Source organism: Arvicanthis niloticus, chromosome 23 (assembly GCF_011762505.2).
Source record: "Arvicanthis niloticus isolate mArvNil1 chromosome 23, mArvNil1.pat.X, whole genome shotgun sequence".
NCBI lineage: Eukaryota > Metazoa > Chordata > Mammalia > Rodentia > Muridae > Arvicanthis > Arvicanthis niloticus.
The window spans coordinates 26257888-26282446 of record NC_133430.1 but is presented as its reverse complement, the minus strand read 5'-3'; the positions used below and the strand labels follow the sequence as shown (position 1 = coordinate 26282446).

The following is a 24559-nucleotide window of genomic DNA, read 5'->3' as shown; positions in this document are numbered from 1 at the left end:
ATTAGTTGCTAGCACCACTGCTTCTGCAATTGCTTTGACATAACAAGTTAAGACAGCTACTTTTGTTAATCATTTAGCAAAAATGATAGTAATTGTTGAATATACAAAAATATTTAGATAGGCATTTGGAAGAACTGATAGATGCTCTTTATCCTATTCAAATTATTGCAAGGAGGGTCAGAGTTTAAGAGTAAGGAGCCATCTCGAGAGTCATGCCAAATACCATTGGATTCATGCTAGTTGTAAAATTTACAATGGTAGTCATTACAATTAGGGAAAAGTTTAAAGGCACTTTTAGTGTATTTGGCATAATTCTGAGACCTCTCTGGATGTTTTAATTTTGCATAGTGAGCTTATAAATGTAAAGAATGCTGCTTTCCTGAGCATCGATGCATTAGATACTGCTGATAAAATTACCCATGGCCTGAGGTCAGTATTTATATTTTGGTCAAGCTTCAAGAATGGCATATATAGCTTGATCATGCTAGTACTTTTTGTCCTGGAAATACTTTTATTCCTGCCTATCATGTCTAAGCTTGTCTTTAACAATATCAATTTATTGGCAGCCAAGTACATGGCTTGAACCTGAAAATGGACCTCCACACAGAGTTATTAAATTAACAGGCTGCAAGCCAAAGATGGGTAAGATTCTGTACTGAGCCTTACCAACGTAAGACAGAAGTGCACTGCTTTTGATAATGCATATTTCATGACGGGTAAGGAAGGCATTTTTGTCAGAATGACCTAAGACAGGCTCAGTCTTGTTTATGAAATAAAAAAGGGGGAGAGGTAGAGAGCTTTTGGGGCTGCTTGGCAAGAATATGACATGGGCCAAGAACAAGGAAATGGGCTGGTTGGCAGGAATATGACATTGGCCAAGGACAAGGAAGTGGGCTTCTAGCAGGAATCTGATATTAGGCTAGAAAGTAATTTCAGGCAGGAATCTAAATCTTAGGCTAAAACAAGGAAGTAATTTCAGACAGGAATCTAAATTTTAGGCTAGAACAAAGAAGTAGGCTTCAGACATGAAAATGACTTTGGGCTAGGACAGGTAAGTAGGCTCATATATTTTGGTCATCCTGATAAGCCCTTAGAAACAGTGATCACCAGAGTGTTCAAGGAATTTTGTTTATTGCCTTGCTTGTTCTTTGACTATTTGTGTTTATTGTCTTGCTTGGTCCTTGACTATTTGCATCTATTGTATTGCTAGTTCCTTAAGCTAGAACTGGCCTTAATACTTGCATGTAATTAAAATGGTATAAAAGCAAAAAGGAGGAGGGTAGATGGGATAGGAGGTTGTAGGGAGAGGAAATGGGTAAAGGGGATGGCATCTGAAATGTAAATAAATAAAATATCCAATAAAAAGAGAAAAAAGTAGAAAAATATTTTTAAAAAAAAAAGAGTGTGAGTGCTGACCCAGGAAGCATATAGGAACAAATATAGAGATCCCCACAGCCAGAAATAATGCAGAGAATGAGACACTTCAGAACATTCAGTCTTAAGGGAGGTCTCCATCAGATACCTCCCTTCAGGGCTCCAGGAACCCTGAGTAAGAGGAGGCAGAAAGAGTGTAAACATCAGAGGAGACAGGAAGACACCAGGAAAACAAGGCCCTGTAAATCAACATGATCTCATAGGAACCGAGAGAGGCTTAGATGAAATGCACAGGGCCTTCACAGGTCTGCACTGGGTCTTCTACATATATTAAAGGCTTCCAGTTCAGTGTTTCATAGGATTCCTGAGTGTGTGACTAAGTGCATCTCTGTTTCTTGTGCCTTTTTTTTTGGGGGGGGGAGGGGGCTCTTTTCCTTCTGTTGTTTTGTTTTGTCTAATTCTGATATGTTAGGTTTTGTTTTATCTTATTTTATTATTATCCCATATAAGCCTGTTTTTTTTTTTTTTCTAATGAGAGACAGAAATGAGGTAGATGCAGAAGGGAGGGGAGGTTTAAAGAAGCAGAGAGAAGTAGAGGGAGGGCAAACCATAATCAGGATAGATTGCATGAGAAAAACTATTTCCAATAAAAGAAGGGAAATGAGTGCCCATTTACAGGCTCACCAATCCGGAATATGGAAGAATGAATAACACTGAACCACAAACGCCCTGGGATTCACGGATAGACTTCCTCCAAGGTTCCCAGGCCAGGAGTGGAAAGGGAAAGAGTACACAGAAGAGAAGGGGGTGGAGAAAACAGAAAACTTCAAAAGATGGGAGTAAAATATTCATGATTTTTAACAATGATCTTGGATTTAGAGAAATATTTTTTTCAATGCCCTCATAAGGAAAATCATTCTCAACTTGGAATTTTGTAGCTGGCCAATCATAGAATTTTATAGTCAGCCAACGGCTCAATTGAGTGTCAGTGGAAGATTCCATTTTCAGGGATACAAAGATCAGAGACATTTACCTTCTTCTCCTCATTGTATTTCCATAAAAGCAAGGGGTAAAGAAGAAGGCACAGGAAAGAAAAGTGTCAGAAAACATAGAGGAAAGTATCTGGCTGTCACATGCATCATGGACTTTTTAGACAAGCCCTTTCATTCCAGGCTTGCATGCTCTCTTTGCTCCCTAAATACATGATCCATGTCTTGTCCACTTTGAATTGAGTTTTAAAAGTTTGTTTCAAAATTATTATTACTAGTTTCTGTGTATTTATGAGTACTATTTATGTGTATGGGTGCTTTGCCTGTATATAGGTCTATGTACCATGTGTACTCTTGGTGTCTGCAGAAGATAACTGGATCTTTGGAAGTGGCATTGCAGGCATAAGCCACAGTGTAGATGCTAGTACTCTTAAACATTAACCCATCTCTCCAGCTCCTCCCTGAATTGTAAATTTGTAAATTATGAGAGAGAGAGAGAGAGAGAGAGAGAGAGAGAGAGAGAGAGAGAGAGAGAGAGAGAGGTGGACAGAGAGAGGGGGAGAGAGAGAAACACATATGTACATGTCATGGTATGCACACGGAGGTCAATGCACAGCTTGTGAGCAGCTCTTCTTTGTATCCATCATGTGAGTCCCAGGGATTGAACGCAGGTTTGGCAAGTGACTTCACCTACTTGAACCATCTTGCCAGTTCTTGGTTTTCTTTTTTTTTCTTTTAATTTTTTTTATTGGATATTTTATTTATTTACAATACAGATGTCATTCCCTTTCTCCATTTCTCCTCCCTAGAACCACCTATCCCATCCCACCTCCTCCTGTATGCTTTTATATCATTTTAATTACATGCATGTATTAAGGTTAGTACTAGGCTGAGGGTCTAGCAATACAATAGATGCAAACAGTCAAAGAAAAGCAAGACAATAAATTCAAATAATCAAAGAAAAAGAAAGGCATTAAACCCAATTACATGAACACTCCCATGAGTGATCACTGTTTCTAAGGGCTTATCAGGATGACCAAAGTATCTGAGCCTACTTACCTGTCCTAGCCCAAGGTCATTTTCATGTCTAAAGACTACTTCTTTGTTCTAGCCTAAAATTTAGATTCCTGCCTGAAATTACTTCTTTGTTCTAGCCTAATGTCAGATTCCTGCCAGAAACCCACTTCCTTGTCCTTGGCCAATGTCATATTCCTGCCAAGCAGCCCATTTCCTTGTTCTTGGCCTATGTCATATTCTTGCCAAGCAGCCCCAAAAGCTCTCTACCTCTCCCTGTTTTTTATTTCATAAACAAGACTGCGCCTGTCTTAGGTCATTCTGACAAGAATGCCTTCCTTACCAGTCATGGAATATGCATTATGAAAAGTGATGCACTTATGTCTTAGTGCATTGTAAGGCTCTGTGCAGAATCTTACCCATCCATGGCTTGCCAGCCTGTTAAATTAGTAATTCTGTCTGAGTGTCTATTTTCAGGTTCAAGCCATGTCCTTTGATTACCAACATGTTGATGTTGTTGAAGAAAATTAAAACCTCATCTTTTCTCTTCTACTGTCCCATTCTTTCCCCTGGCCACACTTGTTTTACTTTGTGTTTTTCTAGATTTTATTTCCCATGTGTCTAGTTTTCTTGATTCTCATGTCAAGAATATTCTATAATCATGAAATTGTTTACCCTGCATTCCCTCTTCTTAGACTCTGGTTCCAGAATCTTTTCTGGTCTGGGGACATCTCTAATTATCTTATTTGATAGAGGCTCTGCTCTACTCTGTGGGGCTTGGTAATTTTGAATTTTGGGGATATAATAAAAGGAGAAATTAAAGGACAATTTCTCTAAGTTGAACCAATCTGCTACAAAAACAGAAGTATTCCGACAGTGATAAATACATTTTGAAAAGTATTGAGAAAGTGTGGATAACCACGGTAAGAAAATTATAAATATAAACTTGTCAATAAAAAGAGTAAAACAAAAGGCTCAATTAATCATTGGAGGAATTCAAATAAATTTCTTACATCCTACAACACAGGCAATGACAAAATATTTCTTCATTCAGACTATATTGCAAGGTTAACTTTTGCTATAGTTATTAATTTTATTGACTTTTGAACCACTACATTTGAATAGAAACCCATGTCTGCCCACAAGAACTATATCTTAGTTAGAAAAACAATCAAGGATGGTCACAAAATGGTACAATCAAAAGGAAACACAGTCTCTTTGAATGCCTTTATAATACTAAATATAATTCCCATAACTTTGATATTCCTACTTCATGTCTTCTAAGCATTTCCTTTTAGGAGGCATTTTAGCAAAACAAAGTGGCAGTAGAAAATGGCTGCTCTGCTTGAGTCCTGGTCCTTCTATCTCAAGTTCTCAGGGTACCAGCAGGTATGACTTGTAATGTTTTGAGGCAGTCACTTCCTTCCTTACTGGTCAATGGTAACCTGAGCAAACTTTTACATTGCTTAATGTGAAAGACACAAATCCTGCCCTGTAAATACACCAGATTCTGCAACGCCATATCCAACTTGAAATGCAATTCAAACTGAAGAGTGGCTACAACATCAGAATAGCAGAGAATTTACAGAGATACAAAAATCACTTGGTAAAATGATTAAGATGGGAAAGAAAAAAATGCTTACCTTTTGCAATGAAATAATTATGATATAATAAAAACCAAACCATTTGTCTGAATCTGATAAATATTTATTAAATGAATCCATGAATATAAATAAGCAAAAATGAGAGATATCACCTTTGGATTTGACCTACTTCTTTTAAGACTTATTTTGGTATATTATTTTATAGCAGACTAGCTATTTTAAATGACAGAATTATCAAATTTAATGTATAACCCTCCAGGCCCATGATAAATTGAAGAACTAAATTATTATGCAAATTAGAATCTATTAAATAATATTTGAATCCCAGTAGCTTAGATAAAAGTAGACTTCAAAAAAAGACTTGTATATTCATCTACCTAATTTAATTGAACATTAATTGGGCTTTTAATATGATTTAAGTATTATGTGGGAGGCTATGGTTAGCAGAGCAGGCATCACTCATTCATTCAGTTTAATCTGTGGTCAAGGGGATAGAAAAGCAGTCAACAAAAGTCATTCACATTATAAAAATCCATCTATATATTTATTATCCTAATATTTATTTAAAAATTGTATTGAGTTGGGGTATTAAAATAGAAAACATCTTTAAAGCCATAGCTGATGGCCTCTGATGGTATAATGCATAGATCCTAGACCATGGGAACAAGGACAGGAGGAAATGCATGGTGTAACTGGATCCTGGCCTGGTGAACCACTACATCATTTTACTGTTGTAATAGGGATAAACAGTGAAATTTAGTGTGTAGTTATGCATGTATCCTTATTCTTTGTACAAATAAATATTTCTGAATAGTCATACATAAAAACATCTTCCTATTTTGATGATTTTCATTTTACTACAAAATAACTTTCTTTATGTGTTCATCTGCAGTTTAACAACCTTTAGACCAAAAAAAAATGGGTTTAATTTTTTTTTTTTTATTATGGATGATTTACTTTAAGTTTTCTTTAAAAACTTTGAGATCTAAAAAGGAATTCCATGTTTTTCAGTAAGTTAGGTAATATCAGAACTGTTCTTGGGGGATTTTTTTTTATGATTCATAATGGAACAGTTCTCAGACTTTAGCATGAATATTACTATCATGTACTGGCCTTAAACTTTAATTTCCCCATGAGTTACATTTTAAAAATAATCCAATTTAATAACTGGTAGAAGACTTTATTACTTACAGTTAAAGTGTGAAAACTGTGGACTAGACAGGAAGCGACTGTGGTCCTGCCAAGAGGAGGAGTGATCTAGGCCATGAGCGTGGGAACCGGCAGAAAAGGGCCTGTCGTCCTGAGAAAGAGCAGCACACTTCAGTTCCATGATCACAGAACACATGGAAAGAGAGTCATGTAAAAGTACTGACTGTGAACTGGACCTTACTATGCAAGCTACACTGCACACACATGGGTTAGTGATAACGATCATTGCATACAATAAAACACATGTGCTAAGGGTCATATATGAAACAGAAATCACTCATTGTCATGAAGCACGTTTCTTTCCAGTCCTCCCCTTACTCCATCACATAAGCAGGCTTTAGAGACATGTTTGTCGCCGGGCAGTGGTGGCACACGCCTTTAATCCCAGCACCTGGGAGGCAGAGGCAGGCGGATTTCTAAGTTCGAGGCCAGCCTGGTCTACAGAGTGAGTTCCAGGACAGCCAAGGGCTACACAGAGAAACCCTGTCTCGAAAAAAAACCAAAAAAAAAAAAAAAAAAAAAAAAAAAAAAAAATAGAGACATGTTTGTCAAATCTCATGTTCTTTGTATTTAGTTGCAAACATTTGAAAGTCATCATATCCCAATCTACAACTTCAGTGTTACCTAGACACTAGCCAGTGGGCACATTGTGCTTTACTGAGCCATTATTTTCCTTGGCATTTAGATGGTGTCCAGGATTTTGCTTCCATAAATAGCACTGTAAGAAATACATTTAAATATGTAATCTTTTCCATACATAGGTCTGTCCCTTATGAAAAATTCTTAGGTAGAAATCTTGTGTGAATTAAAACAATTTGATGTTTAAAATAAAATTTACCAGACTGCTTTCTGTATTATTAATATAATTATACAATCCAACAAATATTTATTTAAAAATATACATAATAGTTCCCTTTCTTCTTATGTTGCATAAATGTGTCTTTCTCAACTATTACATGACAACTTTAAACCATTTCATTATTTAAATTGACTAAAAATAAATACTTTGATATGCTTAAATAAATAGTGAAATATGTCTCCACCAGTCAAAGATAGTTGATATATCTAGGTTGGGTATTGGGGTTACTCTTCTGATTGAGCATTACCAAACTTATAAAGCCTTTGATTAACATTTTTAAAAAAATGTATAAAAGCAAAAAGGAGGAGGGGGAATGGGATCGGACTTTCTAGGGAGGGGAAATGGGGAAAAGGGATGGCATCTGAAATGTAAATAAAATATAAAATAAAAAAAACAACAAAAAAAATAAATAGTGAAACTGCAATTTTTTTAAATGATTCTTTTCAAATTACTTGTTATTGTTTTTTGCTCTCCACCCCGCCCATTCATTCAGAATAATTGGGGTTGGGGTGTACTATAGGCTGGGCCAATAACAAATAAGATTATTGGGGCATATGATCAGTAAACTTTAAGGTTTCCAAAGGAGAAAGGAATCATTGAACGAATAAACTGCATGAAGCATGGTGTGACTAGAAGCACAATAAGTACTCTAAGGACAGTAAAGAGCAGTAAGAAAGACAAGACAGTTGAGGTCAAGGATGATGACCCTTGGAGATGATGGTCAAGAATGATTTGAGTATAGTTAAACGATGGCACCAGGGAAGGCAGCGAGGACGAAGCAATGTGGAGGGAGTTGAGAGGACTCAGTGTGCTTGAGGTAGGGAAGAAAAAGGGCCTCAAGGCTGCAGCATTCTCACCCTGCCAAATTCTAGGGGTGGCCAGAAGCTACATTTATGATTTGAGGTTTTAATTTTTCAAATTAAATTATTTGTGTGCACGCATAGGTGCAAGCATTTGCTGCTGTGTGTAGAGGCTGGAAGACAGGTCTGGTTCTCACCTTCTATCTTTGTAAAATCTGAAGACTGGACTCAGGCCAGAACAAAGGCCTCAACCCATTGAGCCATCTTGCTGGTTCCAAGATTAAATTTCTTTTCTTTTTTTTCTTATTAATTAATTTATTAATTTATTTATTTAATATGAGTACACTGTCGCTGTCTTCAGACACAGCAGAAAGCGGCATCGGATCCCATTACAGAGGGTTGTGAGCCACCATGTGGGTGCTGGGAATTGAACTCAGGACCTCTGGAAGAGCAGTCAGTGCTCTTAAACACTGAGCTACCTCTCCAACCTCAAGATTAAATTTCTTCAATATCACTTGAATACAATAACATTTTATAAAAAGAAGGATGACAATGAGGTGGGCCTATTATCTAAAACACCTAACAAAGGACTGGCTAAGGATAACTGGTGTCTGGAGAAAGGAATCAAGAATGATGACGATTCCATGTCAAGCAACTGTGGGTAAGGTGATCCACGGAGATGTCATAATTACAGTGTGTCATCCAGTGAGGCCTCACAGAACATTACTGCCCGATACGTTCACTGCTGTTCTCAGGACCACTTTCCCCAGCTTTTGGTTTTGGTCAAAGATATTATATGTTAAATGTAAATGAACAAAAAGTTCAAAAAAAGTTTAAAAGTACACACACACACACACACACACACACACACACACACACACTTAAATAAATAGACTCTTGTTTCCCTCTTGTTCCCCAAGTCACTGCATATTACAAGGACTGTCTCTATTACACATTTCCACCAACCTCCTGCTTCTCCTAGTATTACCATATGTGAGAGTATGTTCTCCATCATCATCATCTGTATACCATAGTTTTATTTACACTCTATTATCTATACTTACAATTTACTTCAAGATGTGTTTCCTAATCTAAGCAAGCTGTGTGACAGACCCATTGCTACAAAAGGCTTGTCATGTTTTAATTTCCTGGAAGTGAGATCACCGGATGGCACATTTTCCACATGCCATTGAAGTTGTTGATCCCACAGATTTCAGTAATGTGTGTTTTCACTTTAATACAGATGAATACTTACAACTTCCTTTGCCTTGCTTCCTTGGGCTGTCATGGGTCAGGTGCAAGTATGATGTGATGTTTAATTTCTAAGTATTTGGGTATTTCCTAAGCAGCTTTCTGGTGCTCATTTTTGCTTTCATCTCATTGTAGATGACATTTATAATTTCAATCATAAAAGTTCCGAAATGACTTTTATCACCCAGAACATGTAGTCTATTCTGGGGAATGCTCGAGATGTACTTGAGCTGTCACTGGGGGACTGGTCTGGAGGTGTCAGGTAGCTGTAGTCAGCTGCTGCTGCTCTAGACTTCACGGATTCGTCTGCCAACAGCGTCAATTATAAGAGAAGAAGGAAAGGAAAATCATGATGTTTGTGAATCCAGGCTGCAGTTTATGGTTCTGCTGGAAGTTGTTGCTGCAAGTGTTCTGGTGCTCAGTTGGACATGACACCCCTTCCCTTCACAGGGCTTACGAGAGACTAGAGTGTCCTTAGTTTCCTTCTGTGCATGTGAGAACTATGGAGATTTAAGTACACTTTTAAGTTTGAACATTTCATGCCTTTAAAATAGAGGGAGCTAAAGGGATGACCCAGCAGTTGAGAGTTTGGACGTAAATTTAATTCTCTGGGCCTGTGGCTCACAACCCCCTATAACCCCAGATTCAGAGCTTCTTCTGGCTTTCATGGACTCTCTCTCTCTCTCTCTCTCTCTCTCTCTCTCTCTCTCTCTCTCTCACACACACACACACACACACACACTAACAAAATAAAAAAACAAAATCTTTTTAAAAATTGTCAAAATCATGTATATCATCTTGAAACAGAAACAGCAAAATGAACTAGTCAAATTTGAATTTCAAAAGAAAAGTACTTCACACGTCCTTTGGACGCTCTCTGTGCTGGAGCATGAAGAGTGCTTCCCTTCCCTGGACTGCTCCTGCTCGCCCATGTTGCCGCTCCATCTGTGGACTCTCAGTTTAGACATAGTTTACAAGGTGATCAAAAACTAAACGCTTCTTTTTAATTCCCATCTATTACTCTAGTGCTATTACTTTAGTGCCAAGAAAAAAAATACTTATTAAAAATGAAGATGCTTTGCAATGTTAGCAGTCTCAGCTTCTGCTTTTTAACAATTCTTTTATCCTTAAAACAAGGGCCTGTTTTTATTGCCGTCTTAAGTCTGAATAACCCAGTTAGCTAGAGCTTTCTGCAGCAGCTCAATGGATGAAAGGACTTGCATTTTTCTAGTATTTTCCCTGGGCTTCGTCCACTTCTCTTTCATAACTCACATTGTAAGTGGTTTCTTAAAAGCTGTTCCAACTTGACTCAGTTCCTCTGCTAAAGTGATATGTCATGATTAATATGTAACAATGCACACCAAATACTTCTCTTCCAGGAGTACAGTTAGTTCAATGTTTATAAGTGATACATTTAATTTTAAAGTTTTTATCAATCTCCTCCCTTGGAGAAAAAGGGGGAAAAAAAAGGATGTATTTCTGGATCTGTGGAAGGATGTTTTCTTAAACTTCTTTTGTCAAATAATGCACACTCTCTCTATTCCCAACCCGGCATGAAGGCCTGTTACTTTGTCGGCATTCCAAAGAGCTTCAATGTCTTCCTCCGTAAACTGCATTCTCACTGGAAAGTCCAAACTGGACAGTTCACCTTACGTTTGCGCTTCACCTCTCAATTTTGACTTCTCCTATTTCTGACTTTACTCACTAGGGTGGATCTTTGATTATCAACGCAGCTCATCTTTCCACCATGCACCCACAATCCTCCATTCCTTGCAGTGTCCCCTGTAGTGAGGGGATGACAGCACTGTATGACACTCTGAAATTAAACTCTGCTCACTGTCGATGCCGGCACATAGGATGTTGTTTTGCAGCTTCAAGTTTCCTTTCATCCTCTTCTCCCCTTCCTTGTTGAAAAAGTCTGTGGCATAGGCTGCTCTGAACTTGCGATCCTTCTGCTTCCATGGTGTAAGTGTGGGACTCATGGGGAGAGCCATTCCGGTCAGCTATATTTCAGGGGTGAACAAGACCACCTCTAAGTCCCTTCACCACTAATACTTTATCATGTGTGCTGATCTGAACAGAAGAATTCCCTACTATGCAGGCCATTTTTTTCTATTGGAAATCTAAACAATACTGTAAACCTCAAGCAACGTTCATCCCTAGAGTAACAGACTAATACTTCTCTTCAAACTGGACTCAGTGAATGGGCTGGGAAGGGTGGGCTAGCTTGGGATAGTAGGGCGGAGCTGAATGTGGTCAAAGCACACTGTATGGAACTCTCAAAAAAAAAAAAAAAAGAAAAGACTGTGCCAGATATGACCATTTGATGGCTCTTTAGCAAGTTTTCTATCTGTATTAGTAAGCATTGTTTCCTTATTGACAGTTGTATAAAATTTTATATTCCATACCAAGAAAACCAGGGTATGTAGAATAAAGCTGTAGGATAAAAGAAATTAATATGTTTGATTGAGTTATCACTTCTGATCCATAGCTGTTTTCAGATTAGGAAAAAACATCCCAGTTCAATTTGGATTGTTAAAAACAAAACAAAATCTTTTGTTTAGCTTTTAAAAAGCAAGATAAAATCTAGTAGTTGAACATAGCAGCGTGTAAGTCCTGATGAAGTTAAAGGAATAAAATGATTCATTTTCCACATGATTTGATTTTCAAACAAAGTTTGGGATGGTTCACACAAGTATTATTGGGGGAAAAATACCAATTAGACTTTTGTTAGGCTTTTACACTGGCTGAACTTAGAACACAATCACCAACTTATTATGTATGCTGTCTCTTTATTCTGGTGTCAAAACGAAGGCAGACAGCATCTGGGCTAAAATGGCAGGCCACACAGCCAAGGGCGGTGCTGCATCCTCACCATCTTCTTACATTTACGCTATTATACTCTATTCGTAACATCTTACCTCCACCCCGCGTAAGGCTCTTCAAAGCGTGACTCGTTGGTTGGGTTGAGGGAAGCATAGTGCTATACTTGCATAGCAATTTACATTTATTTTCTCATCAAAGATGAGAAAAGGTGGCTAAGGATGGCATAACAGGGATAACAGGCTCACTGCTGCCTTATCCTCTCTCATGGTTGCTCCCACTGTTCCCAGGCAATGTCCAGGAAATTGCATGAATCACACACCAGTGATATATTTTCGAGTATGAAAACGGAAATGTTTATGCATCACCTACAGTCTTGAATTACACTAGGAGTTGTGCACAGCATGTTTTAGAAGCTGGTGTTGCAGATTTAAGTCAAAAATAGCTGACCTGGGAAAAGTGCTGAATGCCATTAATTGCTACGAGCGAGGCATAAACAAATTAGAGAGATTCAATGAGGGGAAAATGACTTCCAGGAGCAAGCCCAGGGACTTATATCACACACATGCTTACATCGAGCAAACACTATGAAGGGCTTCGGCAAACTGCCTTCCCTTCGTAATGCCTTTCCCTCCGAAAGCCATTATCAACACTCTGTCACCTCACTCCTCTAATCCTGTAAAACATCTGCTTCTTCAAATAGGAGCTGCACACCAACTCTTTAGCTAGTAGGTGGAAAAAAAAAAAAAAAAAAAACCACATGGTTTTCTTTTCAGAAAGAGGAAGAACAGGAAAAGGGGTATGCCTTCTATGATTTTACCAAAAAATCTCAATGCTAATTAAAACCATATATTTAGTATGGATAAAGGTAATGAATGGAGTTTAGGGTTTTTTTTTGTTGTTGTTGTTTTTTTTTTTTTTTTTTTTTTTTTTTTCCCGGGCAAACCAAGATCCTCTGTGAATTCAGATTAGTGATGCTGTGTTACTGGCTCGCTGTGGACATTCTGTTCTATTTGAAACAGCTGGGACAGCGGGACAGCAAGGAAGACTGCATTTCCTACAGAAACTCAATTAGGCTGGATGGAAAAGAGGTCGTGAAATGCTTCTGTTGTCTACAGAGAATCAGGGAGAGTGTGCCGGACTCGGCTTTGAGTTGAATTCTAAATATAAACGTTGAGACCAGGCCCTGTTCAGTTAGCTTGGTCAGCTTAGCACATTATTATATTATCATATTTTTATATTACGTCATGCTCTTAACATGGGGCACATGGGGCTGCTCAACCTCTCCACAGGTTTCTAGAAGCTGGATCACTTTTATACTGTCGGTTGTCACAGGAGTAAACAGGAGAGGAGCTCTGGCCCTGGCCCACATGAGAATCTGACTTGCCTACTTCCTGCTCACACTTCTTTCTCTGCAAGGGAATGCTCACTCGAGATGCTGCAGTTTCCCTACACAGCAGCAAGAACATGAGAGAAGCCAGATTCCAACATGGTCCTGCCATCCCAACACTTATTGGTTAACAGCAATACCGGATTCTGCAAATGAAATGCTAACAAACAACTTCTTCCAAATTAAGACGTGAGCAAACCTCTTCCGTGCACCTTGTCACTTCAAGCATCTTTCACAAAACTCAATACTTCTGTCCTAAATCCCAGATAAAGTTGATTGGGAGCCCTTTGATGTATCTTTCACCGTTCATCTGGACCATCACTGTTTATAGAAGGATTTAAATTGCTATGGGTTTGAAATATATTAGTAAATCTAATGTTCATTAAAATCTAGACTCAACTGAATAACAAATGGGAACACTCTGAGTTCCAATGAAAAGGGAAGCTTCCCAAGGGCTCGCTAATTTAAGTCATGTGAGCCTAGAAACATTCTAGGCACAGACAACACACAACAAAAACACGTGTGCCTAAAAACACTCCAGGTACATAGATAACACACAATGTGAACCATGAGAGGAATGACTTTCCAAAAAGCTTGGTTAGTACTTATTTCATTGACAAAGAAAAACAGTTTACAGTGTCTAAGGGAAGAGAGACTAGAATGAAGTTTCCCTTTTTCTAGTTAGGAATTTTTTTTTTTAAACAGAAAGTCAATGGTAAATACTTTAGGATTTATGGGACATACTGTTCCCACTGTACAACACAACCCTACAGTGAGGCACAACAGCAACCCTAGATAACATGTACTGAATGAGTGTGGCTGTATTCCAGTAAAGGCTCCAGAACTGCCTGTATCTCAGTTAGGTTCAAGCAGCTTTGAGAGGAATGGGTTGATTTTCTCTTACACTTCCAGGTAAAAGTCACTGAGGGAAGTTAGGGCAGGAACTCAAGCAGGAAAGGAATCCGGACAGAGGAGTTGTCGCAGAGGCCATGGAGGGGCTCTGCTTACTGGCTTGCCTAGCCCGCTTTCTTAAAGAACCCAGGACCTGTGTACATGTGAGCACCAGGGATTCAAACTCAGAACCTCATGTTTACATAGCAGGCACTTCACTGACCATGGGGGGTTGCAACTGGGATGTAAACTGAATGAAGAAATTAATTAATGAAGTACAAAGAAAAAAAAGAAAGGAAAGAACCTAGGACCAGCAACAAAGGGAGAGCCCCACCTATGATGAGCTGAACCCTCCACATCAATCATTAATTAAGTAAATGTTCTATAGGCTTGCCAAGAGTCTACAGATTTGATGGAGTCTTTTTTACAATTGAGGTCCCCTCCTTTCTGATGACTCTAGCTTGTGTCAAGTTGACATAAAACTAGTCAGGACAGGAATTTTCTCAATTAAGTTTCCCTCTTGTCAAGTGAGTCTTATTTGTGTCAAGTTGACTAAAATCTAACTAGCACAGGCTACTTCTTTCAGTCTCTTTAAATAATTTATTGCCAAAATGACGACTGGTGTCCATAACTGGCAAGAGAGTCTCACAAAACAGGCTATTGCATTATTTAGGGTAGGCATCTGCTGAATTTGGTGGTGATCTATATATTCACCATAAGAATGGATAAATACATGAAGATGTTTACAGAGGATTAATTCAGGAACATGGCCATGGGACAGTAGATGCTGTAGGCCTCTGCTGTATTTATATCATCTATTTCCAAAATTTTCAAGTTGATTTCCTTATATTTCCAAAGTTTAACCCTGCTCAGACACAGGCCTGGTTTCGCTTTCAGCTGCAAACACAACTTTACCCAGAAATATGCAGTTACTTGCTGCACATGTTAAACATTCATGCCTTTGCCAAATGCCATTATGAAAATTGCACTGATTTACAACAGTTTGACACCACTAGATAGCACAGATTCACCGGGTAGCAAATCATGCTGCATTGGGAAATAATGTTTTAAATGTTTAATGTATATCTAGACCTCTGTTAAACTGGTAATAGGCTATGCAATGGAATCATGTGGTTTTGGAGAAAACTTTTACAACACATTAAAAATATAGTCCTACATTCTGTGACTGTGAGTGATATGAAGTCTAAACATATTCTGCAATAGCACAGTGGCCAAGAACATAGACTTCTGCATCTAAGTAGACTTAGTTTTAAATACTGATTGAAACATTTGACTACTCTGTAACCTTCCTTTGTTCAGTAATATAGGAGGACAAATAACATTAATATGACATTGCCTTTAAGGAGTAGGCATGACTTCATAAAAAGCATGCAATACCTGTAAGAGTCTGTTCTAACATCCTCAATAATTAGTAATTATTACTAACTCCCACTGCCTACATATCATATTCTATTGGAGGAGAAATGAATAATTCAGAATGTATGGGACTCTACAGGAATGTTGGAAGATGATTTAAAAATTGTCATATGAGACAAAAAGGTTACCGCCAGAGCTAATAATTTTAACTTTAAAATTGGTTAAAAAGTAACAGAATCATGAGAAATTCTCTCACTTGTGGAGGCATCAATAATGCAGCCCAAGTAAGCTCAGGAGGGTTTTTGGAAATGAACTCCATCTCTCTCTGTCCACTGGGTATTCTATACAATTATGGTAGGAGAAGGAGGCACCTTAGGAATAATTATGTGGCTGCAGTAAGTGAATACATACAGTATAATGAAACTTCATTAATATTCAAGTATGTAAGTTAGACACTTTTGTAATATAAGTACACCTCCGACTATAGATGGATTCTCTCTGAATCAACATTCTCTCTCTCTGTCTCTCTCTGTCTCTCTCTGTCTCTGTCTCTGTCTCTGTCTCTCTCTCTGTCTCTCTCTCTCTCTCTCTCTCTCTCTCTCTCTCTCTCTCTCTCTCTCTCTCTCTCTCTCTGTGTGTGTGTGTGTGTGTGTGTGTGTGTGTGTGTGTGTGTGTGTGTGTGTTGGGATAGTAATTTGGCCATGCAGGAGTTATATGGTAATTCCTGGAGATCCTTTTGGGTATCACAATTTGGGTGTGGGTGTGCTACTGGCACCAAGGGGGATGCTAAACTCATTAGATATTAGGGATGTTGTCAACCATCCTATAATGCATAATATAGCTCCTGCAACAAAAATTACCCTGCTGAATGCCACAATGTTCAAGTCAAGATACTTGGTTCTGGGTTAAGATCATTCAGGGACAACTGGGTTTAACTGTCTGCCCTCAGTGGGTACGGGGGCAGAATTTGGGAACAGTACACTTTTGGTCAAACAATCAAATGTTCTCAAGCATCTATGTGCTGGTTACACTTATGCATCAGAAGTCCTAGTGTGGAATTTGCCCACCTAAGAGAGTACCTAGATATGCCAAGGCTACAGACTAATAGCACAGGACCTCAAGGGGACCTGAATGCTGAGAGCTGTTTGTTTTATCCATGAAGTTGAGCAATCATTTACAATATCTTTGACCAAGTGACCAGGGTTTTGCCAGCCCAGGATTTCCATAGATAGACAACATGCTATCATAACAACAGCATGGACTCATGGATTGAAAAGTTTAAAAAGCACCATCTTTGCATATGCTTATGGAATTGGAAAAATTATTTTATATATCAAATGGAATCTTTTCTTTCCCAAGCACCCCTTGGGAAACGACACAAACCCTGTTGTGGTTGCTTCTTAGGTTTATGGACTTAAGGATGGTTAATGATCCAAGCACCCTGAGCCCCTCCCCCCAAATGTGAGGAATATTACCCTAAAGCTCTTGATTCTGTGCCTGGTGTCATCTCGGCGCTGTTGAACAGAATCTCCGTGAAGACTGTATTTAGAATATCTGCCATCAGTTTTCTCAGATAAGCTGGAGGAACCCTGGGAAAAAAAAGCAACAAATGGTTGGAAATTAGTGGATGAAAGAAAACTCAGTGATTGAAGGGGCTGGAGAGACGTCTCAGCAGCTGAGAGCACTGGCTACTCTTCCCGTGGTCCTGAGTTTAATTTCCAACAACCATATGATGGCTCACAACCATCTATAATGGGATCTGATGCCCTCTTCTGGTGTGTCTGAAGAGAGCGACAATGTATTCACAGTCATAAAATAAAAAAAAAAAAAAAACCCAGGGATTGAAATTAGGGTAAGAAAATACTGACATATGGGAAGGTAACTGCAATGAATATTTAGAAAGATACATATAGGAAAAAATGGCTGACCAAGAAAATGAGGAAAATGACCACACTGTACTTGGCCACAGTGATAATATAGGTGTGATAGTCTTAGAGAAAACGGACCCACTCCAACTGCTAACAACTACCAATTGCTCCGCAGCTGGGAAAGGGGCATGGATTGCATACATTTTTAAATTAAATATTTAATTACTCTTCATAATCATAGTCATGAATAAATTCAGAGAGCAAAGAAATTAAGAAAGCAACATGTTCAGAAACTTCTTTTCTTTTTAATCTTCCCTTCATTTTCAGGGGAAAGAAGGAACATGGCAATTAGCTGTGATAACCATTTAGACATTTAATATTTGGGGACAACTTAGAAGAAAATGAGGGTTAATGGTTTCGGTGTGTACAATCATGTATGGTAGGTGAGTATGAAATACTCTCAAAGAACCTTCATCTCACTGATGGTTCTAACAGGGAGGAGAACTGTTCCAGTTCCAAAGCTTTCACTTTCATGACAAAAAGGGAAGAAAGCCAGAGGTCCATGAAGTTATGAATGCTCTGGCCAGAGCTAGGTGATCTGGGACAGACTTTGGTTGGAACCCAGTGCCATATCCTTCCCACCGTATCAAGTAAGTGATATATAAATACAGATGACAGACATCCGTATTTCTTTTTTTCCTTCCCAAAATGGGGTTAAAAGAAGAGGAATAGCCAGGAGGAGGGTGAGAGGATACACCACACTCAAACAAGGATAAAGTCAAGCATATCAAAATAGGACAGAGTTTCTATGCAGTCATAACTATGGGACTATCAACAAGTACACTTGAAAAGTACATATCTGCATATATATTGGTGGTGGTACCATGGAAAGGACCCAGACAGATGACAGCATTTATGTCCTTCAATTTACATTAAGTATTTGCTGAGACATTCAGCCATCTGGGGCAAGAACTTGAACTTAGATGAACACATGGTTCTTTGAATTCTTGTTTACATTATACTGAGTTATAGATAGTTACAAGTACCTGATATGTATGCATAAATTGCATGCACTTTTTAATTTAATATTTAATTAGTCATTATAATCATATAAATTTAGAGAACAAAGAAATTTAGAAAGGAACATGTTTAGGAACTTCTTTTTTAAATTGTTGCTTCATTTTCAGGGAAACGAAAGAACATGGCAATTAGCTATGATAACCATCTAGACATTTAATATTTGGCAGACATACAAATATGTACATGTATATATGTGTACACATGTAAATATAATCCATGTTTAATAATATGGGGGATTTCTATATTTTCATTTAAAGGCTATATCTAGTTATTGCAGGAAAGTGATTTAAATGAGCTATTTTAAACTATATAAATGGCTTTGTGGTACACATGACATGGAGACTGGGTTTCAAGATAGAGCCAATAGTGAGAAGAAGAGACAAATTAGATCTCACTTAAAGCTAACTTACATACAGTAAGCTTCAATTTCCTCTTATGTTAAAATAGGGAAAATATCTCTCTGGATATTAAAAAATACAATATATTTTGCTGTTTGCTACACTGTGAAATAATATCTATATTATAATTATAAAAATGCTTGGTATGTCTGATAACAAAAATAAGTAGCAATTATGTTCCTTTTCAGGATACAGGTTTTACTTTTAATGAATTAGAAAGTAGAATTCTAAACTTGAGAACATATTCTTCCAGAAAAATTCAATGTAAGTGTATCCTCATATTGTAGTCTGTACATGTATAAGCCAAGCTTACAGACAATTGCAGGACTTGGAGTAACAATAATAGACCTTCTGGTGAGAGAACGTGACTCTGAGTTACACTCATAAGCACTGTGTTCAGGAAGAGCACTTGGGGACGCGTGAGCTGTTCCTGGAAGCCTAACTCTACAGGCTTGTGTCTAAGATTACATCTGATTCTTGCCCATCCTCCATTCATCTGAGTGACCTTTATTCCTACAGAGGAAAGAAAAGTAAGGATGGTGAATAGTGGTAAAACACTCTTCACAGCGGGTCATGTGAAGGAGAAAGGAAATAGCATGGTCCTGTATGCTGGTGTCCTAACTGACAGGGATTGGAACTGTAAATACAATTCCCATCTTGAGAGAGAATCAACACTTTAGTAACATAACAAGGAACGCTTGTTTTACCCTATCTGCAACTGTCTGGTTTCAGGATGTGTCAAACCACTCTTGGATCATGCTGAAAAACTGTTATCGACTCATCAAAAATAATCGTTGTATTTTTGTATAAGATCTGTATCATATTGGTGATGACAACACACCCATGTTGTTGCTTGCTGACATTTCCTGCTTAACTATATAATCAAATGCCATGCTCTATTCAAAGGGAATCTAAATATGAGTCATAATTTTAGTAATTTTTAAGGCCAATTTGAAATAAGAGGCAACATGGTCACATCGTGAGTTCTGTGTCAATTTAGCTTTGATCTTTTATTTATATCTAGTATGTTGATACTATAATAAGCTATTACTTGCTATGGCTATACTGTACATCTGCAAACCTCAGGGGTCATGTGAAGAAATGAACTCTAAACTATTATGAACTTGATTTCACATGCCACAGTAGAGGAATAACCATGAAATGTGGTTTCTCTAAAACAGAACGTACCTCTGTTTTACTGTTCTCACTGAATGTATCACACCCCCTCCCCCAAATTCTTAGGATCTTCTAAATTATCATTACAGCTTACAGGAAGAAGAACATTTCTAATGGTAAGATAAATGTTTCTATTTTCCTATGTTATATTAATACAAAAGTGTGGCTATATTCAGTCCTGATTTCACAAATGTCAGTGAACTGTGGTAAGGTAGCACTGTTAAAAGTCCCCAGTGTTTTCCAGAACTTCTTCCCCTTCCCACATATTTCCTTGTACATCAGGAAGATGTCAAGCATTCTAACTCAGACAAAAATAACGAAAGAGACAAGCCAACTCTTCCTCACTCTGAAGTCTTTGAAATCCTCTAGCAGGCTCAGTTTCTCAGGCACAGACTCCAGATGGTCCAAGGCCACTCGGGTACTCTAGGAAAAGAACCAGACAAACCATAAGGGAACTCAAACAAAAATTAAAATTCTCAGAATCTAAATACTGAAAGACACACCACCAGCAGATTAAACTATCCATTTGTAGTCAAATAAGAATAAGTATTTTCAATAGATCTTTAAATCAGAATTATATCCTTTCACAAAATATATGAGACACATTTGCCAACCTGACTCTTTTAACAGGCTTCCTAGATAATTTGCTTTCAACTGACATGCTATGAGATTTTCTATAGAGCATTTCATATTTTCATTAATTTACAAAAATTGCTTCAGTGAACACCAGAAATTAACCACCAGGTAATAGTGAGAAGAAGATGAGTTTGCAGTTACGTTTCTATGAAACATATTAGACACTCTCAAATGTTGTTATTAGGAAGAAAAGAGTTCTTGACAATTATTCTTAGGCAAAAAGCAAATGCAAAGCAGTTCTCAGAAGACAGAAGAAATGTCTGAATTCAAACATTTGTGAGGGAGGCACGAGACTGTTGATTATACATCAATGATTTATTACAAAACCATTGAATAGCTGGTCCTGTGACACCCACCAATATAACTGTCAAGAGGGAATGATCTAGGAATTATTACTACCTCCCAGAGGCTCAGTGGTTAGAACAGCCTTGAACCAAAGATGGCGTATACACTGGTAACCAGTGTTCGCTTTTGAATTTGAAATTGATTTTAGTTAAAACGAAACCTGCAGGCAATGTAAAAATCAGAGCATACATCTTAGAGCTGCAGATAAGTTAGTGGCCACCCTGTGATGTCTGACTCCTTTAATGAACAATGGGGCTGGTGGTGTCTCAGTACTTAGCGGTTAGATTCCCATGCTCTTTCATTGCAGTGGCTGTCCCGAGGATGTCTAGGGCCATATGCTCCAGAACTCTAGGACAAGTGAGAGCTGCCCACTATGTTGGGTTTCATGTGAGTAAAACAATTTTAACTTTGTTAGGCTGTAGGATTTTAGGGCTTGATATTCACCAACACAGGCTCATCAGTAATTAGTTCAAGTGATATCTACAGACAAATCATGTGGTCATCTGGCTTTATGGGGGTTGGGTGGGTTCTGATGTATGCGTAGATTGTGAACTTTCTGAGAAGAGAAACACTTCCACTAAGTCTCCATGCTTGATCCCCACCAGAGGTTCTGTACTCTCTGCACCAAGGCTCTTTTCCAGGGCATGCACTTTCTATTTCCCACAGGCCCTGAACATGGTGATGGATGAAAACAAGAAAGTAATGGGATGGATGGGTTTGATCAGTACTCTTTCAATTGACCTCTTTGCACCTCCCCTTTCTTCAGTAATTGCACTAACGAGTCCAACCAAAGGCTAGTTGGAATTCTGCAGAGCGAACAATGCTTACTTTCCGTTACTATCTCCTTGACAGGCATGCGGGCTTCGCTTTTCCTCTTCTTAGTTCTATATGACTTCTTTAGTGTTCTGTGACTTGGAGTTACAGATGCTTTCTGGGTTTATGATATACAAACCAATGCTTCCATTCTGTATGAGCGTATTTGGTGACTTGGTTTTAGAGAGCAAAGCAAATGAGGTTGCTGCCATTTTGAACAGGAACTTGTTTTGTACTGTTCCAAGTTAAAGTATTCTGTTTCAGGGTCTATTTAAAGGAGTTAGTATTTTGTTCCTTCTGCTTAACATTTGTATTATTGTGGGTTTCTCTTCTTCTCTTTCTTCCTTCTTCCCTTTGTTTGAAAGGACTTCTTAATTATCAGGGAGGGCAGTGAGAACAATGCATATACATAAGATTTTTTTTTAAGAAAAAAAAAAAACCTATGCAAAGAAACAAGTGAATTTCTAAAAAAAAAAAAAAAAATTCAAAAAAAAAAAAATGCCATGCACAAATACTGACTTCTAGGGTACTTGTAACAGTAGAAGTTATGAAAGCTATTAGGCCAGGCCACAGGGCCTGAGGGTCTCATAAGATTTCACCTTTAGGAATTATCCCCTCTCTCTCTCTCTCTCTCTCTCTCTCTCTCTCTCTCTCTCTCTCTCAGCTAAAAACCATTACTTTGGTATAAAACCTTGCTTTAATTCCGTTATTTTTTCCTATGAAACATTTCATAGACTAGAATTATGCAACTGGATCTTATATTACACACCATTTCAGTTTGACTTTCATTCTTCTCTAATAGTGCTATGACAGACAGACAAAGCCTCCAATAATAAACCTGTTAAGGTTTCAAAGATTCTACATGTAGACTCAGGCAAACCATGTTGCAGGTTGCTTCAATTGTGCATGTGTGTGCACGTGTGTGTGTGCACATGTGTGTGTGTTAATGTTGCCCAATAGTTTAAAGGGTGTGGAGAAGTCCTCATTAGTAATCTACAGACCAAATTTTCAACTGTATTTCATATATAGTTCTAGCAAATGACATGGTTAATTCAATTCTTTAAAACACATCAGATGTTCAAAGAACACAGCGGCATAACCTGCTGTAACCTCAGCAGTTGGGAAGTGGAGACAAGAGGACTGTAAACTTAAAGCCATGCTGGAGGACCAAGTGAGTACTTCCAGTGTTTCCATTGCAAAACAGAAGGCGGCTCTCTGCTGAAGCCGGCTGTACACCCGGGAACAGTCACCATGGTACATTTAGAACAATGGAGACTGCTCAGTGATGAATTATAGGAGTCCACCATACATATCTCTACACTCCTGCAGACGCTAAGGGAGCTGTACTCTTATGGCCTAGAGGCACTGGTTAATCCCAGCCCTCTTTAGAAACGTAATGAAAGACTACACCAAAAAATATAATTTACCTGTAAATTCAATCTCAAGTTACATTTTAATCTGCTCCGTACTCGCCACACCATCACATGCAGTGTAGACATAATACTGTGAATATATTACACAGATGACGCCACGAAGGGCCAGTGAGTATCAGCAACTACCGACAGTCACACAGTAGCAAAACTAGTAGCAAACTCCAGCAGCCTGAATGAAGAAATGGCAATGTTCTCACTGCCCAAACAAACAAACAAACAAAATACCCCTCCACATGTATGTAACAATAAGCTAACAAGGCATGGAAACTATCCAGAAGCTGTAATTGTGGCTGCCTTTATTTCCAAACCCTTTCCAGCCATCAACACTTTTCAGTCAAGCTCTGAAGGTGTGTTCTTGATGGGATTGTTTTGGTCTGAGGAGCTTTAAGAGGAAGTCATGAAGAATTTCATCTTGCTAGGGCCTGGGAGTTTATGCTCAGGACCATGTGTATCTAAATATACGTGCATATGCACAGCAGCCAAAAAGATAGGCAGACACACCCCCACAGACAAAGGAGTCTGGATATCAGAATGTGTGGGACTAGGGCACAGACATTGCCTCACAAGAGTTTCTTCAAATAAATGTTGACGGAGCAAAGACAAACACCGTTCCGATGCTCTCGACATTCTAATAAACTCATGTATCTTTATTAAATGCCCAACAAAAGTCTGTCGTTTGTTTTATTTTCTCCCCAGAGTATAAGCAAGTGATAGAGGTAACTGGGATTTAGAAATCCTGCCCATGAGCCCCGTGGCTTGCCTGCTTACAGTTGTGTTCGCCTGTCTGTCAACAAAGGCAAAGCACGAGCTGCCAGCTTTACTCTTCCAATGTTTCAACACATCTGACTTGTATGGAGCCGAGCAGCTTGAGCTGGCCTAAAGAACTGTTCTCTTAGATCTTCCTTTGTTTCAGACCAGAAGGTAATTGAATAATATCATATGACAGCATAAGAGGCATCAATTAGAAATTAAAGGGCTGAATGCATTACAAATCTTAGATCCTGTCTCCTGTGGAGAAAACTGACGGGACAAATTTGACCATAGGCTGTACATACTTCGCTTTGTAAAGAGGCACATCTATTTAGTTTTACTAATAGATAACATATAACAAATATAATTTTGTTCAGACTGGTATTGAAATCACATCTGTTTTGAGGTCTAGATGATACAGAGAAAAATGTCTATATTTTTAAGACTTTGTGTACATTTCTGGCACACCATACATGTTA

General features: G+C 38.3%; 1 protein-coding gene across 3 annotated transcripts in view; it reads right to left on the bottom strand.

The window, feature by feature from the left end:
• Cep128 (centrosomal protein 128) overlaps positions 1-24559 on the bottom strand; it is a 342449-nt gene that overhangs the window by 6598 nt on the left and 311292 nt on the right. For all 3 annotated transcript variants that reach the window (XM_076921486.1, XM_076921487.1, XM_076921489.1), the window contains 3 exons: positions 20449-20526; positions 17057-17170; positions 6173-6281 (listed from right to left, as the gene is read on the bottom strand). In XM_076921486.1, coding sequence (XP_076777601.1) covers positions 6173-6281; positions 17057-17170; positions 20449-20526 — 301 coding nt within the window. The remainder of the gene's footprint in view (positions 1-6172; positions 6282-17056; positions 17171-20448; positions 20527-24559) is intronic.